This window comes from Chelonoidis abingdonii, chromosome 4 (genome assembly GCF_003597395.2).
Source record: "Chelonoidis abingdonii isolate Lonesome George chromosome 4, CheloAbing_2.0, whole genome shotgun sequence".
Lineage (NCBI taxonomy): Eukaryota > Metazoa > Chordata > Testudines > Testudinidae > Chelonoidis > Chelonoidis abingdonii.
The window spans coordinates 103,269,609-103,293,596 of record NC_133772.1 but is presented as its reverse complement, the minus strand read 5'-3'; the positions used below and the strand labels follow the sequence as shown (position 1 = coordinate 103,293,596).

Sequence of the window (23,988 nt, the reverse complement as noted above, 5' to 3'; positions counted from 1 at the left end):
GAGGGGGGTCAGGCTCTCTAATTAAATTCCTGACCTGGTGGCAGCCCAAATACCCAAGCTGGTAGTGAGCTTGGGGGAGTTTCAGGTAAGCCCCCAGACTTTTGGACGCTAAGGTCCAGGTTTGGGACAGGACCAGATTGTGGACGCTAAAGTCCAGGTCTGGGACTGGGAGGCTGAATTACCACAGTACGCTTTTGCATCTCTAATTTTAAACCCTTCTTTGGTTCTTTTAAGTGCATTTCTAGTCCACAAACTTAAGTTTGCATTTTAATTTTCACTGATGCGTTATGGACTTAAATGTTCATCAGTATTGAAAATCTATACTGTTGCATTTTCCACACAGTTGCGTCTTTGTTATGATCTTATTAATGGATACGAATAATGAAGAGATGCGCTGTTGTTAAGAAGTGTCTTCCCATTATCACTCTACACAATGAAATGTAGAATGTAACAAATGTTTGATCTCAATATAGTAGTAAGAACAGATTGTTGCCTAATTGTTTCTAATGTTTGGCATAGGCAGTGGAAATATGTTAGAGCAAATTTTGTTCACTGTTCCATTTGAAGTCTAACACAGCATTCCTCTTATTCCAGAATAAGTTGGTCATATAAGCTTAACATGCATTGTAGCAACATAAGATGGTCTCGAGTAGTTTTCCCCAGTTTGTGGCCCATGATCCACTGAGCACTCGCTGCTGGTTTGTAGCAAGTTGCCTGATCATTTGATGCTGGCCTTCCCCTTTGTTTCTGTCTTGCCTTACATTGTAGTAAATGCAGCTAAAACAAGCTACTAATTTACTCAATATTATTTTTTCCTGTAAGCAATTGCTGTGGTAGCTACAGGAATATTATGTAATTGTGACTGGGAGGCTTAAGTGCTCCGTGCAGTAAAGAATGGGGAGGAGAAGTGTTCTATGAGACTCTTAATATGTGGTTCACGTGATGGAAAAATTGAACTCCAGGTTTACAAGATGGCTTTGGTTTTCTTGTGGAGAAAGCAGGTAACACTTGTGAATTCACACCAGTGCTCATACAAATTTTGTAACCCATAAAGCTTCTTATTTTCATATTTTTCATGTTCTTGTCAGTTTTCATGCATTAGTAAATTAGCATTAGTAAAAGTAACCCTCTCTCCTTTTCCCCCCCAATTAATATGAAGTTCTACAGCAACTTGGCCTGTAGATCCACCAAAGGATGAGAAGCAAGGATGGAGACATATAAGAATAAAACAGATGGGAAAGAATGCCAGTGGGCAAACACACTACCTCTCCCTGTCTGGTTTTGAACTTTATGGTACTGTGAATGGAGTGTGTGAAGATCAGTTAGGTAAGGAAAAGAATACATGTATCCAGTGTGCTTTTCCACAGAGTAATAGTGAATGCATGGCATGAAGATAAGTAAATATGGGGAAAGTGATAAATTGAACTTTGTCATGGACCTTTTTAAAAAAATAAGCTCAAAATAAGTTTGTATGCAATTTAGCTTTACCGTTTAAACATACTTTTACAATCTTGTCTAGATTTTTCTTTAATCTACATTTCAATTACGGTATGTAGGAAAAGCAGCTAAGGAGGCAGAAGCTAATCTGCGGAGGCAGAGGCGACTAGTTCGCTCTCAAGTTTTGAAGTACATGGTTCCTGGTGCTCGTGTAATCAGAGGAATTGACTGGAAGTGGCGAGATCAGGATGGCAGTCCACAGGGTGAAGGCACTGTTACAGGAGAATTGCACAATGGTGAGGAAGTGCTTATTGAATTTACAAAGAGTTTAGTTTCATGTTCTATTGCATTGCGATTAGGAAATCATACTTTTGTTTTCTTTGCTACACTTTGAAAGGCTAATGCAAACCTAGAATGCATCAGGCAAGATATTTCCAGTAGAGATAGGGAAGTGTTATTACCATTATACAAGGCACTGGTGAGATCTCATCTGGATACTGTGTGCCATGCTGGTCTCCCATTTTAAGAAAGGTGCATTCCAACTGGAACAGGTGTAGAGAAGGGCTGCTAGGATAATCAGAGGAATGGAGAACCCAAGGGACTTGGTTTGTTTAATCTAATCAAAGAGAGGCTATGGGGAGATAAGATACATCTTAATGTTAATATATCAGTGGGGTAAACACCAGGGAGAGAGAGGAGTTATTTAAGTTAAGGGCCAGTGCTGACACAACAAATGGGTGTAAGTGACCATCAGCAAGTTTAGGCTTGAAATTAGACAAAGGTTTTTAACCGTCAGTGGAGTAAAGTTCTGCAACAGCCTCCTGAAGGGAGCAGTGAGAGCAAAAATCCTAACGGGTTTCAGGAATAAGCTTGAAAAGTTTGTTGGAGGGGACGGTATGATATTGCCTACAGTGGCATGTGACCCATCTGGGTTACTAGTAGCAAATATTTCTCCAGTGTCTGAAGATGGAACACTAGATGAGGAGGCTTCTGAGTTACTCAGGGAAAGAATTCACTGTTGTATCTGGCTGGTGGGTCTGACCAACATACCCAGGATCTAACTAATCACCATAAACAGGGTTTGGAAGGAATTTTCTCCTGGGTTTCACTGGCAGACTCTTAGGGGCTTTTTGCTTTCCTTTGCAGCATGGGGCACAGGTAACTTGCTGATTTAAGCTAGAGTAAATGGTGGATTCTCTGTAACATGAAGTCTTTAAACAATGATTTGAGCCAGAGGTTACAGATCTATTACAGGAGGGTGAGAGGGTGAGGTTCTGAGGCCTGCAGTGTGCAGGATGTTAGATTAAATGATCACAATGGTCCTTTCTGCCCTTAAAGTCTGAGTGTCTATGAGAAAATGTTATGATTTTTGTAGGGCACAGATGATTAATATTTTAGAGGCGGTAGATTAAATGTTATGATTGTCTTTTCACTGTTGCAGTTCAGTTGTGAAATTCTACATTTTTCTTTTTAAAGCACGAAATAGTTTGTTCCAGTACATATAACAAGTACAATAGAAATTGAGTTGGTTTGGAAATGGTGAATATGAAATGAATATATCTTCAGCATTTTGCTTCATCAAATACACCAAATTGTTATTGGAGCTATCTGTATGATATGATAAACACTTTACAGCATGTAAAATTATTGATTAGTACAAGATGAACTATGCTTCATATCTGCATTATCTCAAGATACCTTTCTGCATCTCTTCTAGCTTAGCATTTGCAACATTTTTCTTGGCTTGCTTGCTTGCTTGCTTTATTTATTTATTTATTTATTTAATATTTTGTACCTTTCCTATCTTGCTAGCTTCACTGGGATCAGGTGACTGCTTAATATAAAAGCAATTAACTTAATGTTAAGGGGCTGATGTAAGCCTACAAAAGCCATGGAAGTCAGAGCTCAGGAGGATATAGAGTGCTCTGAAAGAGGCTCCAGAACAGTGATGATTATACTGTCTGCTTCCTTGTTGTTTTTCCCTTCAAGTATGCAATATAAACCTCATTTCTGAGGCCTCCTGAATATATGACCACTCCTTCCTTAGCTCTGTATTTTTTCTGTGTGCAGTTGTTAGCCCTTTAATATTATTTAAAGACATAAAATTGTTTGGATTTTTTTAAACTACAGTGTAGCGTGTAGGGAACTTTTCCATGGTCAGCACACTACTCTTAACAGATGCAGCCGCGCCCACACAGCCATATTCTTATTTGCAATACCTTTCTAAGTATGATTGGTGAGTAGTACTTTTATCATGCGAATCTCCTAGTAAATCAATGGTTTATCTCCTTTTAGCAAAATAAGTGAAACTACTACTCAGCCTTCTCATGTGGTTGTCAGATTACATACAGCATACCAGCAAATTCTTTATCCATACTATAGCCTTCCTATGCATTGTTGGAATATTGCAAGAAACATCCCAGTGACTTTAGTGGGATTACTCATTTCTGAATTTTAAGCAGATATTGAAGTGCTTTGTTGGACTGGGGCAAGAATACCCAGCACCTTGCATGAGCAAGATTCCTAATTCATAGGAAGTGACCTCATTATATATATGAAAAAAATTCATGTGAGCTATTAAAAGAAGATAATCTAAAAATAATAGTGTAGGAGAGGTACTACTAACTAGAGAAAGTATATTTGGTTGTGCTTTTCCAAAACATTGTCTCCTGAATCCCATAAGGAAATTCATATTTGTTTACCATGATAAGAGACGTACCTCCCTATATTTTGTGTAGCGTTTGGCAAGAAAAGCACTTGAAATCCTGAGGTTTTCTAATGGAGGAAAAGGAAAAACTGAAATTGTGTCTCACCTTTCACATGGCAAGTTTCAGTTTGAGATGGCTTGAAACAGTTCATATAAAATCTCTTAAATGTTTATCCGTGCATAGTAAAAACAAAAATACTTCATAAACTGTAACACTGCTAATGGGGATGCCTATTTTTCACATGTGAAGATTGTGGCCTTTTAAAAACACTTCTTTTCTCCAGAGTGCAAGAGTGTGTTGGCCTAGTTTGAGAATTGCCTGTGAAGTTGTATTTTGTTCTAAAAAATTATGCCTTTTGGGTAGAACTTTGCACACACAAAAAAGCATCTGATGATGCCAGAACTACATTTTAATGTTTAACTTAAAAATAGCTCATTTCTGTTTTTTTTTTTTTTTTGTTTTTTTTTTTTTATTTGAGAAAATAAAATGTGCCTCTGGGCCTGACAGTTTCTAAGTCTCATTTCTTCCTGATGTCATATAAAATGATTAAAAAAATCCCAGATTTTTATGAGTTTAATGGAAAGTGCTGATCAGTTGAAATAGTCCTACTAAGTTTTATTATAACATATAGTAAAGCTTAAATTTTAAAGAAAAACAAAACTCCCTTTATGAAACATTAAGATTGCGATAAAATTTAGACAAGCTAGAAATTAAAACATGAGTGTAACATTTTACCCTTTATGCATGATGTGAGCAGTAGTAACAATAGTGTGAATTAAGGGTTTAGATGTTAAATTTACCTTTTGAACTTTCTTACGTTACTCTTTTATCACAGTGGTGTTAGAAACATCTTCTAATAAAAGAATAGAAAACTTGCACCCCTTATTAGAGCTATTTTCATCTCAAGTAATCAACTAGTCAAACAGTCTATTAAATTATTATTCTTTTGCAATTAGAGTCCAAAACTCCCACCCTTACTCAAGCAAGTAGTCCTTACCTGTATAGTCCAGTGGAAGTCAGTGAGGCTATTCATGTGATTAAGGAATGCAGGATTGGGCCTACATTAATTATTGAACTGAAAAACTGAGTTTCAATAAAACTTTGTATTTTGAATTAGAATACAAAACTGAAAAAAGTCCCAGTTTAATCAATTTCATTTTTAAAATATGCGTTCTATTACTTAAAGATGCTGGCACATGTAATTTCAACTAAGCAACATATATGAAAGTGTTATAATTATACAGTTTTGCAGAAATAAGTGAAGACATGAGAAATGTTAATACGTAATTATGATTTTTGCTGACTTAACTTTCTTAATTTTTAAGGAATGAAATTCCTAAATTTAGGGGAAACTATTAGCATCCTTTGTTATAGTAAACATTTTATCTTACAAATACATCAAGCCCACTTATATGAAACTCATAACCATCTTTAATTAAACTAAAGATTTTTTTTCTTTTTTTTTTTTAAAGGAGAAATGCCTGTTTAACAGGCATCTAGTATGCCAAATTCCAGCCTGGAGCAAACTTTTTTTGGCTGGATTCTCAGACCCTGAAAATAGTGATTAATCAAGGCATGTGAATGCCAACTTAACTTAATAAAACTATCAAATTATTTAAATTCCAAAACTTTTTTCATTTTAATTGGCACTGAAGGCTATTTACTAATTTTAGTAACTCAAAGATACAGCCCTGATGCAAAGCTGATCCCATATTGTGGAGCTACTGTCTTACACGCTCCTGTCTGCTTTCTGCTGGGTCTCATAAACTCCTGTCCCTTTCCAGGCTGGATTGATGTCACCTGGGATGCTGGTGGCTCTAACTCTTACCGTATGGGCGCAGAAGGAAAGTTTGACCTCAAGCTTGCACCAGGGTACGACCCTGATTCAGCGGCATCACCCAAACCTGTTTCATCCACTGTTTCAGGCACAACGCAGTCATGGAGCAGCTTGGTGAAAAACAACTGTCCAGACAAGACGACTGCTGCTGCAGGCTCCTCAAGTAGAAAAGGAAGCAGCAGTTCTGTGTGTAGCGTGGCCAGTAGCAGCGACATCAGCTTGGGTTCGACCAAAATGGAGCGGAGATCAGAGAGTGTAATGGAACAGAATATAGTTTCAGGCACTGACGTCCACGAGCCAATTGTTGTTCTGTCTTCTGCTGATAACATGCCTCAAGCTGAAGTAGGGTCATCATCCAGTGCAAGCACCAGCACCTTAACAGCGGACATGGGAAATGAAAATGCAGAAAGGAAGTTAGGTCCTGACAATTCCATACGTACTCCTGGGGAGTCTAGTGCCATATCCATGGGAATTGTTAGTGTGAGCTCTCCTGATGTTAGTTCAGTATCTGAATTGACCAATAAAGAAGCAGCTTCCCAACGACCCCTTAGCTCTTCAGCAAGTAACAGACTTTCAGTGAGTTCTTTGTTGGCTGCTGGTGCTCCAATGAGCTCCAGTGCAAGTGTTCCTAATTTATCTTCACGTGAAACTTCTAGCTTGGAGTCTTTTGTACGAAGAGTGGCAAACATAGCACGTACCAATGCCACTAACAACATGAATTTAAGCCGAAGTAGCAGTGATAACAACACTAATACTTTGGGAAGGAATGTCATGAGCACCGCAAGTAAGTAAGATATATTTTTGTCAGAAAATGAGATCAAATGCTTCATGTAAGAGGATGTGGAAGGATATGTCTGCCCTTGGCTTCCTTGTGGACTTTAAATGTGGTCCATTCTGAAAGCTTGATATGGAATTTAACTACATCAGCCCCCATTTCCTGTGTTCTTGTATAACTCATGAAGAGTTCATTGTAGTTGGGAAATGGCATATTGCTGTTTCTTCACTAATTTGTAACTGTTTTGGTGTCAACTGTCCTTGCTCCTTCTGTAGCATTTCCCAAACAAGAAAAGAAGTTTATTCCTGTAACACATTTTTGAAAACTTCAGCAAAGTTAGAGATGCTGGAAAACTAACAGCAGCTGATTTATGAGGCTGCCTCTTTAATCTGTTCCATATTACACACATGCAGAGGTCTGATCTGCCCTGAGGGAGAAAAGTATATATGTAATTACCAGTATTACTAGGGGATTTTCCTGCGCATTGTGAATTGATTTCTGTAGACTTGAACTTAAAGAACACAATAAAGGAAAAAATAGTGTATAGTAGAAGATATTTTAAAATTTCCATGAATTTAATTTCCCACTTAATATTAAGGCCAACTGCAATCTACTTTACAGAATTCATTATGGTGTGTATAGTTTGTGTATAATTAAGGCTTTGATCCAGCAAATCTTAGGCAGATGCCTAACTTTAAGCATGTGTGTAGTTTCATTGTTTTCAATGGTACTGTATGTGTTTTAAGGCAAGGTATGTGCTACAGTCCTTTGCTGGATTTAAGGTATAATAAGGGAAGTATACAAAATTCTGCTATTTGTTATGAGTTAGTTCATTCTTCTGAATTTTAGAATGGCCCTGTCTCTCACTTTGTGTATCACAGAACTTGTAGATGTTTGTTTTGTAAATTTGGGCAATTATAGTATTCAAATTAGGGGAAGGCATTGATGAGCAGCCTTTTATCAAATTGACCAAGTTCAGAGAAATGGAGTCATCCTAACCAGAAAGCAACAATTCGGTTTCATATTAAAATTGCCATACCTTTTGTGTTCCTTTTCCTTGTATTCTTTTTCTCCAAATACGTGAATGACCAGCCACAGTAAAAGGGATTGCTCCTTGCTCCTTTTGTGTGTGTGCATGTGTGTTGATATTTTTTCTTTGAATGATGATGTATAGAAAACTTTTCAGTTTGTTTTGCTATACATTCTTATGTTCATAAAGTGAGATCAGGAAAAATAATTTAACACTTTGTGGCAGGCATAAAGATAAAGGAGAATAGAGGGAGGAGTAGAGGAAGGAAGAGGTTACTGGCTTTTTGTTTCATAGAGCAGGAGAACAGTGCCAGCAATGCTGAAGTTAATTTGTGTTGGGGGAGGGGGGAAAGGGCTTTGATCTAAGACAGTAGTATGTGTTTTAATAGCACACTTAATTAGCTTCCTAGAATTTGGCAGCAGATTAAGACATTTTGCAAAGTGGAAATAAACCCAGTCCTTAACTTGCCAATTGCTTATTTCAAAATTAAATCTTTCAAAAAAAAAAATCTCTACTTTTAGGAATTATTTTAAATTTTATAAAAGGAGCAAATTGCATCTCTACTAGATGCCTTAAAGAGGCACCAAGGACTAAATTCAGTAAGGGAACCGAACTTAGTGTGATGTATATGTAACCCACACACCTTCTAGGTGTGGTGTTCTGTCCCATCTAGTGGCACCGAGACCACTTAGAGAGAGGTTAATGAATCTGTTCTACAGCCTTAGCTAAGAGCTGTATGGCTTTAAACTCAGGCTCATGCATTAAGCTCCAGAGGTCCCAGGTTCAATCCTTTCCACCGCCGACCAGGATCTGTTGGTGTTACACGTGGAGGCTTGTCTGGGATATTTATCTGGGAAGACTCTGAAGCTTGGGACGTGCTAGGGTTACACATAGTAAGTGGAAGGACTGGAATTCAGATAAATTCTGCATATAGGCTTGTCCAGAAACCATCTGTCTGAAATTACAGATGATTGGGTCTGGGGATCTAGCTATAATATCAACATTTAGCAGTAGTTACTATGCAGTGGTATCTGAGCTAACCAGTTTCTCTGTGCTTATATGGTAACTGTGTAACAACAGCTGGCATGTGCTGACTTTGACTTCTACTGTAGCTACTCCTTATTCTAGTAGCAACTTGCTATTGCTACTGTGGTTATGTATGAGAAGATATCCACACTATTATAATCCCCATTTTCAGGCTCTTAAAACTTGGGCCTGAAATTTCTCATGCTTGTCTTTAACCCAAAAGTTTATGGGTTGTTTTTTTGAAGAGGTGTGGGGCAGTGAGAGGTTTCTTTAGAAGGCAAAATTAGCTACTTAATGGAAATCTCAAAATTCAAATCTAGTTTGTGAAATTAGTTTCAGGTACTGCCTGGGCCCTACTAATTTTTGTGGGTTTCCTATTTGCATTTTCCTAGTCTTAATTTTTAGCCTGTTTTATAAGATTCGTATCAACAAAAGTAAAATGACTGACTACAGAATGAAACAGAAGCAGTAACATTTATTATACGCAGTTCTGTCAAATGCACTGAGTAAACAAACTGAATTTTTTTCTAAACTCTTTCTAATGTGATTAAATTGCTTGTGTCCCTTTTGGAAGCAATTTCCAAAATTGCTTTTTTAATAATTAAAAAGCTTATTTTTAAAACTTCAAACTTTGTATTTCACATGTTTTATAGAAATAATGTTTGAAAATGACATAGCATGCAACAAGCTATATTTTTATTATGGCCGGAGTGTGCAAACCTGCACAATCTTTACTTCAGGCATGTGAGAAATCCCATTGAAGTCAATGGGACAATTCACGTGCTTAAAGTTAAACGTGCGAAATATTTGCAGGAATGAGGCTTAAGTGTTTGATTTCTTACAGATATACTGTACAGCACAGCACATATAATCATGGTCACCATGTAAATACCCAGAATTCTGCACATTGAATTACAGTAAACATAGCTGCACATATGTCAGGTATCATTAAGGTCCTACTTCCTTCATGATATTGTGGATCCTGCAATATTGAGCTGCCACTACAATTTTTATTTTAATTAGCTTATTTTGCACAGTCCACAAATTTGCATAGATTTTGAGTATGCATTTAGTACTGCACTAACAGTAAAATGTAAAAGGCTAAAGTGAATGGACTTGATTTCTACAGCAGTTGCATTAAGACTTTTATGTGATCTTCCGAAGTTTATATTGTACCGATCACCTTTTTTTTTGTAATGAATGTACTATTGTTGCAGCATAATGTCTCATTACTTAAAAAAAAAAAAGGGGGGGGGCAGTCATAACGTAATACTTGAGTGTTTAAAAAAAAAAAAACTGCAGGAAGGATATAAACAAATAGGGCTTCTCTAGCTTTTTCAAATTACCACTATTAATAAAGGTCCATTATTACTTTTCTGCGATTTTCCATGTCTTGGCTGTAACTCAGCCTCAATTATTTGAAGATCATCCAGCGATTCAAGTAGGACCTTAATTATCATACATTTAAAGTAAAACATAGTTAGTGTATTTTATGAGTATGCCATCATAGTTGACTTTTTTCTTGTTTTTAGTCTTTAATGTTTTTTAAAAAGGTAAAGAAATATTTACATTCAGAAATGGATTTTAAGATAAAATAATGGCTGAGATTTCTAACACAAGTATGGAAATTAAGTTACATTTTTAATAGCACTTGTGACTGAAGCGCATTGCCCATATTAATGAATAAACACACTACATAGAAATAAACAAAATACTACATATGTGAGAGAATGTCAGGTTAGGGTTTTTCTGTAGGATTTTTAAAATGCACAAAAATCAGAAGCTTCAAAATTATATCTGTTCTTATGTTGCCAACTGTCTTTTTTCAGTTAGAATATTTTCTCTGTATATCTATTAAATTGTATTGACATTAGTTAGAGAAGCAATCAAATCAGATTAAACTGAGTTTTGAAGAAGATACTGCAGATTTCCAGGCAATTGTTTATAGTGGGATGTATTTAATAAAATTTTGTTTAGTTTACATGGAGGTTGTCTATTTAACACCCCCAAACAGTTGCTGTACACCTCTGTGTTTAGGACTCCTCTTGTAGGCCTCATAGACAGGTTACCTATGGTGACTTTCAAGCCAAAAAAACACGTTTTTTTTTTTCTTCAAACACAGGACTCATGCATGTAAATTGTGCTCTTCGAATCATTTATTTTATCTTACCATATCTTTATAGCTTCTCCTCTTATGGGTGCCCAAAGTTTTCCTAATCTGACTACAACTGGTACCACATCAACAGTGACCATGTCTACATCCAGTGTTACTAGCAGCAGCAATGTAGCTACAGCAACTACAGTTTTATCTGTTGGTCAGTCACTTAGTAACACTCTAACTACTAGCCTAACATCAACATCTAGTGAGAGCGATACAGGTCAGGAGGCAGAATATTCTTTATATGGTAAGTTTCATTTTTAAATGAACATAGCAGAACTCCCATTAATGATTTTCCTTTTCTTCCTTACCTTTTTAATTGTTTTTTGTTTAGTATTTATTTACTGAACAGTGTTTGAGAGTTGAGCTGTTAACCTGTCATTAGTTATGCAAGGCTGTACTCATTCAAAGGAATTTTGATGTAATAGCAGTGTTTCTATACATTCTTGTTTTTTTATAGTCTAAATCTCTCTCCTGCACTCTTACTGATTTTTGATTTTTTTTTATGAAGGCATTTAAATATTATATTTGATTTATTTTTTTTTTTAAATATGAAAAATGAGGAGATTCTTTAAAACAAGGGTCAGCAACCTTTCAGAAGTGCTGTACCGAGTCTTAATTTATTCACTCTAATTCAAGGTTTTGCGTCCTAGTAATACATTTTAACAGTTTTTAGCAGGTCTCTTTCTATAAGTCTATAATATATAACTAAACTATTGTTGTATATAAAGTAAATAAGGTTTTTAAAATGTTTCAGAAGCTTCATTTAAAATGAAATTAAAATGCAGAACCTCCCGGACCGGTAGCAGGACCCGGGCAGTGTGAGTGCCACTGAAAATCAGCTTGCATGCCGCCTTTGGCACGCGTGCCTGAGGTTGCCTACCCCCAGTCTAAAACGTTCAGTAAATAGGCATATTTTAAAATCAAACATTCTTCTTTGTGTGTTGTATAGGTATATTGGTCCAGATTTTTAAAGGTATTTAGGCATTGCTGTGCTTAGCATGGCAGTTCCTAACTGATTCGGGACCCTAAATATCATTTTTAAAAGGGTCTGAACCCCTTTTGAAGATGAGATTTAGGCTCCTAAACCAGTTAGCTGTTGCAATGCTATGCACAACAGTGCCTAAATACCTTTCAAAAATCCAGGCCATTGCCTTTTATCTCAAAGATAACACATTTTATTTTATGAAATAGTAGTTTGTGTGGTTCCAGGAATCCCAATACTAGAGGAATGTCAACAAATTGAAGGGAATGATTAAGAGGATGGAATGATCTTATTTATGAGGAAAGACACAAAAGAACTTAAATGCACAATACACATTGGCTTGGCTAAATGATAACTATGGGATAGGATAAACCATTAAAGGGTGTAAATACTAAAATGGAAAAGGGGGAATTTAGGGTAATCTAAGGTGTGATACATAGGAATTAAAGGGATGAAATTGAGCCAAGGCTGGATATCAGGAAACACTTCGTAGCACAGAGGTTTATTAAACTGGGGAATAGCCTCCTGAGGGAAGTCATGAGAGCTCCATTACGTAAGTCATTTAAAACTAAAATGAACAAAGCACTTAAAGAGTGTAGAGAAAAATTCTGTCTTGGGCCCTCATCTAATGCCCTTTCACTTCAACGGATTAGGCCCGTTTGGAGGGGATTGGTCAAGATGTCTGAATATGCCTTTTCCATTTCTAATTTCTTTGATTCTGTGATACTAAATGGAACTAGTGCCACTCAAATATCTACATGTTGACAAAAACTTTTGTTCTGGCTTGGTGGCTGGGCTTAACGTACACCATATTCAGGAGAGACTGATGTGGTAGTTGTCTTAGAATTCCTGCTGGAGTCTTGGGAATGGCGCAGAGATTGCTTAGATAGATGAACTTATTTGTTGTTCTCTGGTAGAGCCTCTGTAGCAGAGGTGTGGAAATATGAAGAAAGAATCAGAAAATATATATTCAGTAAAAAACCCTCTTTAGTAGACACTAGGGGAGTATGGGTGAGCTGTATGCTCTTACCAAGGCTTTTGTTGCATAATTCTTATTATATATTTTATCTTTAAAAATGGTGTTATCAAAAGTCTGTTATATTATGTCATTTATAAGACTCCGTGTCTGTCACGGAGGTTGCGGAAGTCCTGGATTCTGTGACTTCTGCAGCGGCTCCCAGCTAACATTTAGTCAGGGGTATTTATAGTACAAATCATGGACAGGTCATGGGCCATGGATTTTTGTTTATTGCCTGTGATCTGTCTGTGACTTTTACTAAAAATACCCATGATTAAATTGTAGCCGTAGTCATGTATTATGGTTTGGAACACACACTTAATGTTAGTAAAAAGTACACCATCAATTTGAAATTAGTTCTAAAAATGAGTTAAAAGTAGTTGAAGGTTGTTACCACCGCCGAATACCACTATCCATTTTCTAGTTTTACAGTCCACATATTTACACAAATATGAAAGACCCACACAGAAGGGGAAACTGACTATTTGTATATAAAATGCTATGAAATACATAATGTAAACTGACGAGGTAAAGGTTTTTTCCCCCATCGTTATCAATTCTGTGATTTTTAGGTGTTACTTCTAACAAGTAGTTAGGAGCACATATACTGCTAAACATTTTTACTGTATCCTTTGAACCGACTCCTGTTTCTTTGCCGAGTGTGCTATCTTAGGTGCTTTACCTATTTTCTTTTCCACACACATTGCCAGAGTATCTTGGACTAGGTTTTAGCCCTGTCTTCCTTAATAGTTATTTTGTTTAAATTAGATCTGTTTTCATTCTTTTTCCTCTGCTTTTAGTTTTCAGAATTATTTGTTTCTTTAAAAATGGATTTGTCCTTCTTTTTTATTTTATATATAGATTTTCTTGATAGCTGCCGGGCAAGTACTCTATTAGCAGAGTTAGAGGATGATGAGGATCTGCCTGAGCCAGATGAGGAAGATGATGAAAATGAAGATGACAATCAAGAAGATCAGGAATACGAAGAAGTTATGGTATAGTATATACCTACCGTACAAAATACTTTCCGATTAAATAAAATATGCATATTAAAGGATATGTAAAAAACCCATAGATATGCTGGCAATGTGGAGACCTAGAACTGGCTTTTCTATCCTTAGAACTTATTTAGAGTTATAATAAATACACAAGAGTACCCGTCCCATGTTCTGATTCAACTTGACAAATTCTTAAAACAGTTCAGCATGAATAGATGTTGATAGTTACTTGCTACTATCACTATGCCATCAACATAAATATACCAAATTAATAAATCTCACCAATTAAACCACTGTACTACTTCCACAATCTGACCCTTGGTCTTTTGGCCAGCAATTAAAAATAGGGCTTGCAGTGTGCCCTGAATGCTAATAAGCTTGGAGTGTTAAAGACCGTGATCAGGGAATGAAAGTTAAAAGGTGCAGGGCCCAGATAGTGAGTGCCCTTCCACCAGACCCTTCTTTGTTGTACCAAAGGAGCTCAGGTGCTTCCATGGCAGTATCTCATAAGGAAAAAAAGAAATTTCTAACACTGGCAGGTTACAGCCTTTTCAGACCTTTATAGGCTAAAACCAGCATCTTAGAATCAGACCAGAAACCAGTGAACAGCCAGTTCAGATCATAGACCACCAATATAATGTGCTCGTGAAATGACACACAACGTAACAAATAGTCTGCCAAATTCTGAGTACCCGCTGCAGTTTCTGGGTAGATTTAAGACACAGCCCCATGTAGAGAGCATTGCAGTAGTGTAATCTCCAGGTGACAAAGAAAAACACTGATAGTTGCATCCAAAGTTTACAGTTCACTGTCAACATCAAAAGCAGTAGGTACAACCTTCTGGCTGTGTGGAAGTAAAAAAAAGGCTGATCTGCCATAGCTGCTACCTTCTCTCCTGTTATCAGCTGGGAGTCTAATCAGACTCCCGGACAGAGAACCTGGTCCACAAATGATGGTAACACGACGTCAATAACAAGAGCCAGTGTTATTCTGGCCAGAACTTCTACTTGCTTCCCCTAGGTAAGTGATTCTCAACCAGGGATATGCGTACTCCTGGGGATATGCAGAAATCTTCCAGAGGGTACATCAACTCATCTAGATATTTGCCTGGTTTTGCAACAACTGGTGAAGTCAATACAAACTAAAATTTCATAGCGGCAATGACTTGTTTATACTGCTCTGTATACTATACACTGAAATGTGACTACAGTATTTATATTCCAATTGATTTATAATTATATGGTAAAAATGAGAAAGTAAGCAGTTTTTCAGTAATAGTGTGCTGTGTATTTTTATGTCTGATTTTGTAAGCAAATAGTTCTTAAGAGAGGTGAAACTTGGGGGTACCCAAGACAAATCAGACTCCTGAAAGGAGAATAGTAGTCTGACAAGGTTGACCAGCATCACTTCAGACTTTTTAGATTCGATTTCAGTAGCTTTGTAAGAAAAAAGTGCAATATATTTAAAAATCCTTAAAAAAAAAAAACAAACCACACACAGGTCTTGCCTGACTCATTGTGATTGGTTCCGTGATAGCTGTGATGTCACAGCATGTATGTGCTTGGACCTCAGAAAAGGAGGTGGCCAGAATGGATGTTGCAGGAGTTAAAAGGAGAAACGTAAGACTTCTGGTGGTAATGGTTCTGAATTTCCTCTTAGTTTGCCTATGAAATAGTTCATCACATCTTCTCAGATGTGTTGAACACCTAAAGATCACCTTGACTTCATTGGGATTCATGTGTGCTCACACTTCTGTAAATCTGGCCATTTAGATGCCAGATTTAGAAACCTAATTTTAGGAATCCAAGTTTCACAGCTTTGACCTTACTATTTTATCTTTCAGGGGTTCCTTAAACATTTCAGTTGTTTCCATGGGAATTTGTGAACAACCTCCTGTGGCTAATATAATGTGCAAATTGAAGTATTTTTAAATCCTAATTTTTGTTAGTGAATAAGAGATCCTGGTAAGGTTGTGCTTTCAGTGAAAACTTTGAAACTGTTTCTAAATATAGATCACTAAATGCTTTCCAATTAATTATTTTTAAGGCTAAAATTTAGTCATGGGTATTTTTAGTAAAAGTCATAGGCAATAAACAAAAATTCACCGCCCACGACTTGTCCATGAGTTTTACTATAAATGCCCCTGACTTAATCTTAGCTGCAACTTGGGCCCCAGGACACTGGTGCTGTTCTGGGGCCATCCACTGAGGTATGGCTGGCCTTAGGGCTGGTGCATGTGTGGAAGTCATGGAGGTCCCAGAAAGTCATGGTATGCATGACTTGTGTGACCTCTGTGACAGACTCTCAGCATTAATTATTTTCACTGTTGTCTTGTATTGATGAATAAAATTGTTGGGAGTGGAAGGGAGTGCATTTGTAGCTACAAACAGAGTCAATTTGTGAATAGTATCAGAGGGATAGCCGTGTTAGTCTGTGAAAAGCAACAGAGTCCTGTGGCACCTTGTAGACTAACAGACATATTGGAGCATAAGTTTTGTGGGTGAATACCCGCTTCATCTGACATCTGAAAGCTCATGCTCCAATACGTTTGTTAGTCTATAAGGTACCACAGGACTTTTGTCAATTTGTAAATAGTATTCCTAATGTGTATTTAATAGTAGTATTTCCAAAATGTAAATCTCAAAGCAGTTTACAAAAATGGGTAAGTATAGTTAACTCCCATTTTTCACTTGAAAAAAATAGAGGTTTTGACCTTGCTGAAGGTAACTTAAGAAGTTAGATCTTGGGAATAGAACCCCAGTACCTCCTTTCTAGTTCACTTTTAATTTTACCTTTTATATAACTTTGCCTTATTTTGTAACTAGTCTTTTTTTGTTTAGCTGTTGATCAAATGGTTTCTGTGTGGAATCTTGCTTCAACAGGAAGAGGAGGAGTATGAAACTAAAGGTGGACGCAGAAGAACGTGGGATGATGACTATGTATTGAAACGTCAGTTTTCTGCTTTGGTTCCTGCTTTTGACCCAAGACCTGGCCGTACTAATGTCCAACAGACAACTGATCTAGAAATCCCTCCACCAGGTATGTTGGAAGAATACTGAGGCTACGTCTACACTGCAATTAGACACCCACAGCTGGCCCATGCCAGCTGGCTCGGGCTGCAGGGCTGTTGAATTACAGTGTAGACTTCCTGAGCTCTGGCAGCTGCCCGCCTTGCAGGATCCCAGAGCCTGGGTTGCAGCCTGAGCCTGAAGTCTAGTCTGCAATTAAACAGTCCCACAGTCCAAGCCTTGTGATTCTCCATCAGCTGGCATGGGCTAGCCGCTGGTGTCTAATTTGCCCCGAGAGTGCTTGTTCACACTGTAAAAGCAAGTTACTGTAGTTCTTTTTCTTTCTATTTGTAGTGCCCAATAACTGGAAGAGAGTTGTGGCTTCAGCCTGCAAGGGATATACAACAAATAGCCATCCTTAGTACAAACAAATTGAAAGGGCCTAGTATAAGGGGATGATATTAAGACTTGAAGGAGAAATTTAAGTGCATCTGATAATTTAAAGGCAAGGATGTTGTCAGGTCCCTTGCAATCCTCTGCTGCTGTGGGAGAACCTGGTAGTGAAATTGAATGAAAGAAATAAAGTAAACTATTCTGCTGTCATTGTCAAAGCTGATAAATGCAAAAAGTAAACAAATAAGTAAATCTAGATTTCAGGGATTCCTTTAGCTGTTAGATACATCATGCTGTTTTTAATATAATTTTATCCTGACACAGTTCCTTTCGGATATAAACATTGAATATTAAATCAGTAAATTTTCTTATAAGGGCATATTATTATTATTAATGTTAAGTAGTATGTGTGGAGAGTATTTTGTTTCATGAATTTCTTGTTAATTGTTTCTTAAATGATTTTACAAATACAGGTACGCCCCACTCAGAACTCCTGGAAGAAGTTGAATGTATGCCATCACCTCGTTTAGCTCTGACCTTGAAAGTTACAGGTCTTGGTACAACTCGGGAAGTAGAGTTACCCCTAACAAATTTCCGATCTACAATCTTTTACTATGTACAGAAATTACTGCAGTTTTCCTGTAATGGCAATGTGAAATCTGATAAACTTAGACGTATTTGGGAGCCAACATACACGTAAGAGATTATAAATATATCAGTGCATCTACTTTGGTTTTATTTGAGGATGACTGGCTAAAAAATTGCTGTAAAAATGTGTGTTAAGATTTGTGACTGCTTTTTTTCTCACAAGAAGCAAAGAAACTGATACCATATGCAACTAATAACTTGAGGGTGAGAAGAGGGATTTTGCAGCAATGTGGAGTGGATCTGAAGAGGGTTGCTTCTGCCTGCTGCTCTTCTAAAAATGCAGTGTTGAAGGAGGTGCTGGGAAATAATCAGTGTCCATAATAAAACAGGGCTGCGATGGCCTACTGGGGATATGACTCACTCCCTGGTCATATCGTGCTATATAGACTTTATGTAAAAGATCTAAACCTTTATGTTCTGTTGCTTGTATGATAATTTTTTATCTAAGTTATTTTATTGCGAATTCATTGTGGTTTTTGTAGTGCTTTGTAGAGTTTGGCATGGCTGATTTTGTATCTCTAATCTCAGTAATGAAATTAGCGTTCATTACAGTGGGGAGGTTTTCCATTCCATGAACTGTGAAACATGATACACCATTAATGTATTTTGGTTTTCTTCTGGGTCCCTATCCCAGTTATCTTTTCAGTAGTAGTGTATGTTTACTGATCCTTACCTTGTATCCAAGGAACTAACAGGTTTTTCTCTAAGAAGCCATTTTCAGTATTGTTCCTTGAGGGTATGTCTGTGCTTCAATTAGGAGGTATGTTTGTAGCAGGTGTAGACATATCTGAGCTACCTTTGATCTAGTTAGCCTGATCTATTTTAGAAACCTTCAGTCGTGTGCTTCAGGGTATATCTACGCTGAATTCAGGAAGTGTGATTGCAAAATAGGTAGACATATCCAAGCTACCTTTTGATATAGCTAGATCAAAACTAGCTCAAGTAACAATAGTAGTGAAATCGTGGCAACACAAGAGGCTGCGTGTGCTAGCCCCATTCCCCCCCCCCCCCTCAGGACTCTAGTACAGATGTGAGCAGCTGCCAGGGCTTCACTGCTGTTGCTACTTGAGCTCACTTTGATCTAGCTACATCAAGATAGCTCAGATATGTCTACATATGTTTCAGTCACATCTCCCGATTGTAGTGTAGACATACCCAGAGCATTAGTTTAAGTGTTCTGCTGAGTTGGGACATGTCACACTTGTTACCCGGAAGAACTGCTGCTACTGCTCTTTCGCAACTTCCAACAAAACTGCAGAATGTAGAGTCTGTACTAAGATTCTGAGTGAATCAGGATAGCATTATTTAAATATCTTCTGCTATTCTGAAAAGCTATTTAAAAACATTAACACTAATGTTTTCATGTTTAGAATCATGTACAGAGAAATGAAGGATTCTGATAAAGAGAAAGAGAGTGGAAAAATGGTAAGACTCATTTTGGTACTTTTGCTAATCCCTACATTGAGTGGCTGTTTAAACGATAACAAAACAGATCATTGCCGTTTGTGAAATGCAACATTTTTTTTAAAAAGCACTAACATAGTTCTTGAATATTTAGAAGATATGAGTGAAAATTTTTGTAAATGCATGTTCCTAAAGAAATTGTGTATAATGCATGTGAAATCTATAGGACTTTACAATCAGGAAAGACCAACATTTGGTGGTTCCTGTTGTAGGGTTGCTGGTCAATAGAGCATGTGGAACAGTACCTTGGCACTGATGAATTACCAAAGAATGACTTGATAACCTACCTGCAGAAGAATGCAGACTCAGCTTTCCTGCGTCACTGGAAATTAACCGGCACTAATAAAAGTATTAGGAAAAACAGAAATTGTTCTCAGCTCATAGCTGCATACAAGGTATATGTCCGCATCCAAACATTTTTTTTTTGGTTGGGAATGGCTGTGTGCTTCGTTTTGCAGCTTTGAAGGTTCTTGAGGAGGAGGGGTGTGAGATGTGACTACAAAATTGCTGTATGGTTCATGTGCCAATATCAAGTTTAGTCTTTGCTGGCTCCATTTCCTTTATATGCCTTTTTGTCAAGAGCATTAATATTAAAAAGCGCTCAAATCATATTCTGGACCATAGTACTGTTTGTACTTTTAAAAGTTTTAATTCTCTAAAAGGCTTAACACAGTAACATTCTTGTTTGTGCAGTGATTAATTTACTTTGATACACAGTTGTAAAAATACTAGTCTCTATATTTTCATTCTAATAACCCTTTTTACAGGATTTTTGTGAGCATGGATCCAAGTCTGGATTGAGCCAGGGAGCCATTTCCACTCTTCAGAACTCTGACATTCTTAGTTTGGCAAGAGAACAACCTCAGGCCAAAGCTGGTAGTGGGCAGAATTCCTGTGGTGTGGAAGATGTTTTACAGTTACTCCGCATTCTGTATATAGTTGCAAGTGACCCTTACTCAACACGAACTTCTCAAGAAGGTTTGTAAGTAGCCTATCATGATTTATTCAGCACTTTACCAAAAGCAAAATAAACAAGTTCTGTTCATATTTTCAGAAGGAGATGAGCAGCTTCAGTTTAATTTTCCACCAGATGAATTCACAAGCAAAAAAATCACTACAAAAATTCTGCAACAGATTGAGGTAAACATAATATAAATGCTATAATTTTAAGATAGTTTATATTCTTGATTGCTTTGGTTGTATGAAATTTAATTGCTGATTTGATCATTTAGACTTCTGGATTCTTTTGATCTTATTTGTCACATAGGTAAACTTATTTCCCTATTTTTAAAATCATTACTTTTTTTTAAAGCAATATAGTCTAACCAATCCAGATATAAAATATGATGGAAAAAGAGGAATCTAATAATATTAAAGATGGCACAAATGTTGTGCCCTCCAGCCCATGAAAAATAAATCAGCTGAGCCTACTAAAATGGAAAAATCCGTCAATTTATTAAAAAAAAACAACCAAAAACCAAGAGTACTTGTGGCTCCCTAGAGACTAACAAATTTATTTGGGAATAAGCTTTTGTGGGCTAAAACCCACTTAATCAGATGCATGCAGTGGAAAATACAGTAGGAAGATATATATACACAGAGAGAGAGAGAGAGAGGAAAAAATGGGGGTTGCCATACCAACTCTAAGGAGACTAATCAATTAAGATGGGCTGTTATCAGCAGGAGAAAAAAAACTTTTGTAATGATAATCAGGATGTCCCATTTCAAACAACTGACAAGAAGACAATAGCTTGCATTGATGTAGCTGAGGAAAGGATCTGGCCTTCAGTATCTGTATTACTGATATTGAGAGCTAGAAAGAACTTGATATTTAGATCAGGCTGAGCTTACAAGACTGGCACTTAGAAAATCCATCTTTTTATATGTAAACTGATCAAATTTGATATGAAGTTGCTGATGCACAATAAAAATGAAACTTGAAGATATGCTATTTTTAAAGTGGAACCACATTTTATATCTAATAATTCTGACATTCCTGATTCTTAAAAATTCTTCAGTTCCTCCACTCATTTTTTGTGTGTCCCCTTTAAGGTCAGTCAAAATTTCTTCAATTTTTTCCCCCAGATAGCTAGGTAATGGCCTTAAGTTCTATAAATGAGTTGCCTGAATTCTTCAGATTTTTCTTTCAAGTTTTTTGTGGTCCTTTGTAGGACATCCAGGTGCTTACATTATCTTTGCTCTGCTTAATCATTCCTGCAGTATTAATGAGCAGATCAGGAGAGACTGTATTCTCAGGGGGAAAAAACGTTGGTCCTTGGTACTTCTCTTCCATCTCTTGTTCCAGTGGTTCATTATGTTTCTTAGTGGCTGACTTGCCTTCAGGCACCTTACATCCCACTCAGACAGAGTCCTTGAAACTTCATCAGCCTTTTCATTCACTGATTTTTAAAAATGAGTTTTACCTCAGCAGGTGTAAAAAGTCAGTTCAGAGTAAATCTTGTTCTCTGTGCATCTGTTGATCATGTTGTTTGACAACCTGACCCGGTATTTTAAACAGTTATTTCTATGTTAAATTACAGGAACCATTGGCACTAGCAAGTGGCGCTTTGCCAGATTGGTGTGAACAGTTAACTAGCAAGTGTCCATTTTTAATACCATTTGAAACTAGACAGCTGTATTTCACTTGCACAGCATTTGGAGCATCAAGGTAAGAGACGTGATCATATCAGAATGAATGTTTTCTGAGATGTCTTGATTGTTTATTTAGGTTTTACAGTGAACTGTAAAACTTTTCTTTGACTTCCCTTCGCATGAAAAATTGTAGGAGTGTTCTTCTTTCCCTATTTAAGGAGTTTTTAAAATAAACTTAATTACTAAGAAAAGGGGAAAATCTGTGAATGTTATCAAAAAAAATCTTATTTAAAACTTGCAGCTATTTATTTATGCACTGTGCCAAGGGGTTCTGGAGTGGATGGCCTTCCTGTGGTTTGATGTTCCATAGGAAACTTCATGTAGGTCCTCAGCATGTCAGTTTAATTTGCATGTGTGCTGTAGCTGGCAGGTAATGCTATAATACCTGATGATTTTGTTGGGTCTCAAATGAAATAGTTTATTACATGTTTTAATTTCAGCACAGACCACATTGGTAAGCATAGTTGTGAGAGAGTATAGACCAGGGGCGGGCAAACTTTTTGGCCTGAGGGCCACATTGGATTTCCAAAATTTGTATGGAGAGCCAGTTAGGGGAGGCTGTGCCTCCCCCAAGCAGCCAGATGTGGCCTGACTCCTGCCCCCTATCCGCGCCACTACCACCCCCCGCTTCTCGCCCCCTGATGGGCCCATCCCGGACTCCTGCCCCATCCAACGCACCCGTCACTGCCCCCCACTACCCCATCCAACCCCTCTTCTCATTCCTGACTGCCTCCAGAACCTGTGCCCCTGACTGCCCCCTGCTGCCCCATCCCCTCCCTTCTCCTTCCTGACTGCCCTCCTGGGACTCCTGCCACATCCAACTACCCCTTCTCCTTCCTGACTGCCCCCCCCGGACCCCTGTCCCCATTCAACCCCCTTTTCCCTGGCCTCTGACCGCCCCGATCCCTATCCACACCCTCACCCTCTGACCACCACCCCCTTACCTCACTGCCTGGAGCACTGGTGGCTGGCAGCACTACAGCCGTGCAGCCCAGAGCACCAGGACAGGCAGCCACACCACCCAATTGGAGCCAGTCACCTCACTGCGCAGCATAGAGCACCAGGTCAGGCTATGGCTCTTCAGCAGTGCTGCCTGGCAAGAGCTCGCAGCCCTGCCACCCAGAGCATTGTGCTGGTGGTGCAGTGAGCTGAGGCTCCAGGGGAGGGGGAACAGCAGGGGAGGGGCCAAGAACTAGCCTCCCAGGCCCCGAAGCTCAAAGTCTCGGCTGAAGGATCCCGTGGGCGGATGTGGCCCGCGGGCCATAGTTTGCCACCTCTGGTATAGACATTTAAGACACATTTGTGAGTTTAGTTTTATGTAATGAAAAGGAGAACGAAGCAGAGACTAATTTTTAATACTGTAAAACTTGAATACTCCTAAAACTTTGTTATGTATGTGACACCTACAAACTATGTGATGGTGCAGCATAATATAAAGGTTTTATTGACGTTAGTTTGGGATGATCTAGATAACTCTGCAAAAGTTGCATCAATAAAAATTGATACCCATATACTATACCAGCATATTATCCTCTTCCCTTAGCACAGGAGTAGGCAACCTATGGCACAGCTGCCGAAGGCGGCACATGAGCTGATTTTCAGTGGCACTCACACTGCCTGGGTCCTGGCCACTGGTCCCGGGGGCTCTGCATTTTAATTTAATTTTAAATAAAGCTACTTCAACATTTTAAAAACCTTATTTACTTTACATACAACAATAGTTTATTATATATTATAGACTTCTAGAAAGAGACCTTCTAAAAACGTATTACTGGCACGCGAAACCTTTAGTTAGAGTGAATAAATGAAGACTTGGCACACCACTTCTGAAAGGTTGCCGACTCGTTCCCT

The 23,988-nt window shown here is 37.9% G+C and overlaps 1 protein-coding gene across 1 annotated transcript in view; it reads left to right on the top strand.

The window, feature by feature from the left end:
- The window catches only part of HECTD1 (HECT domain E3 ubiquitin protein ligase 1), a 108,069-nt gene that overhangs the window by 75,274 nt on the left and 8,807 nt on the right, over positions 1–23,988 (top strand). Inside the window, 12 exon segments of the mRNA XM_075065856.1 lie at positions 1,160–1,326; positions 1,557–1,733; positions 5,930–6,766; positions 10,997–11,218; positions 13,836–13,969; positions 16,855–17,011; positions 17,847–18,069; positions 19,392–19,446; positions 19,698–19,880; positions 20,253–20,463; positions 20,540–20,625; positions 22,026–22,153. Of these exon segments, the coding sequence (XP_074921957.1) occupies positions 1,160–1,326; positions 1,557–1,733; positions 5,930–6,766; positions 10,997–11,218; positions 13,836–13,969; positions 16,855–17,011; positions 17,847–18,069; positions 19,392–19,446; positions 19,698–19,880; positions 20,253–20,463; positions 20,540–20,625; positions 22,026–22,153 (2,580 nt within the window).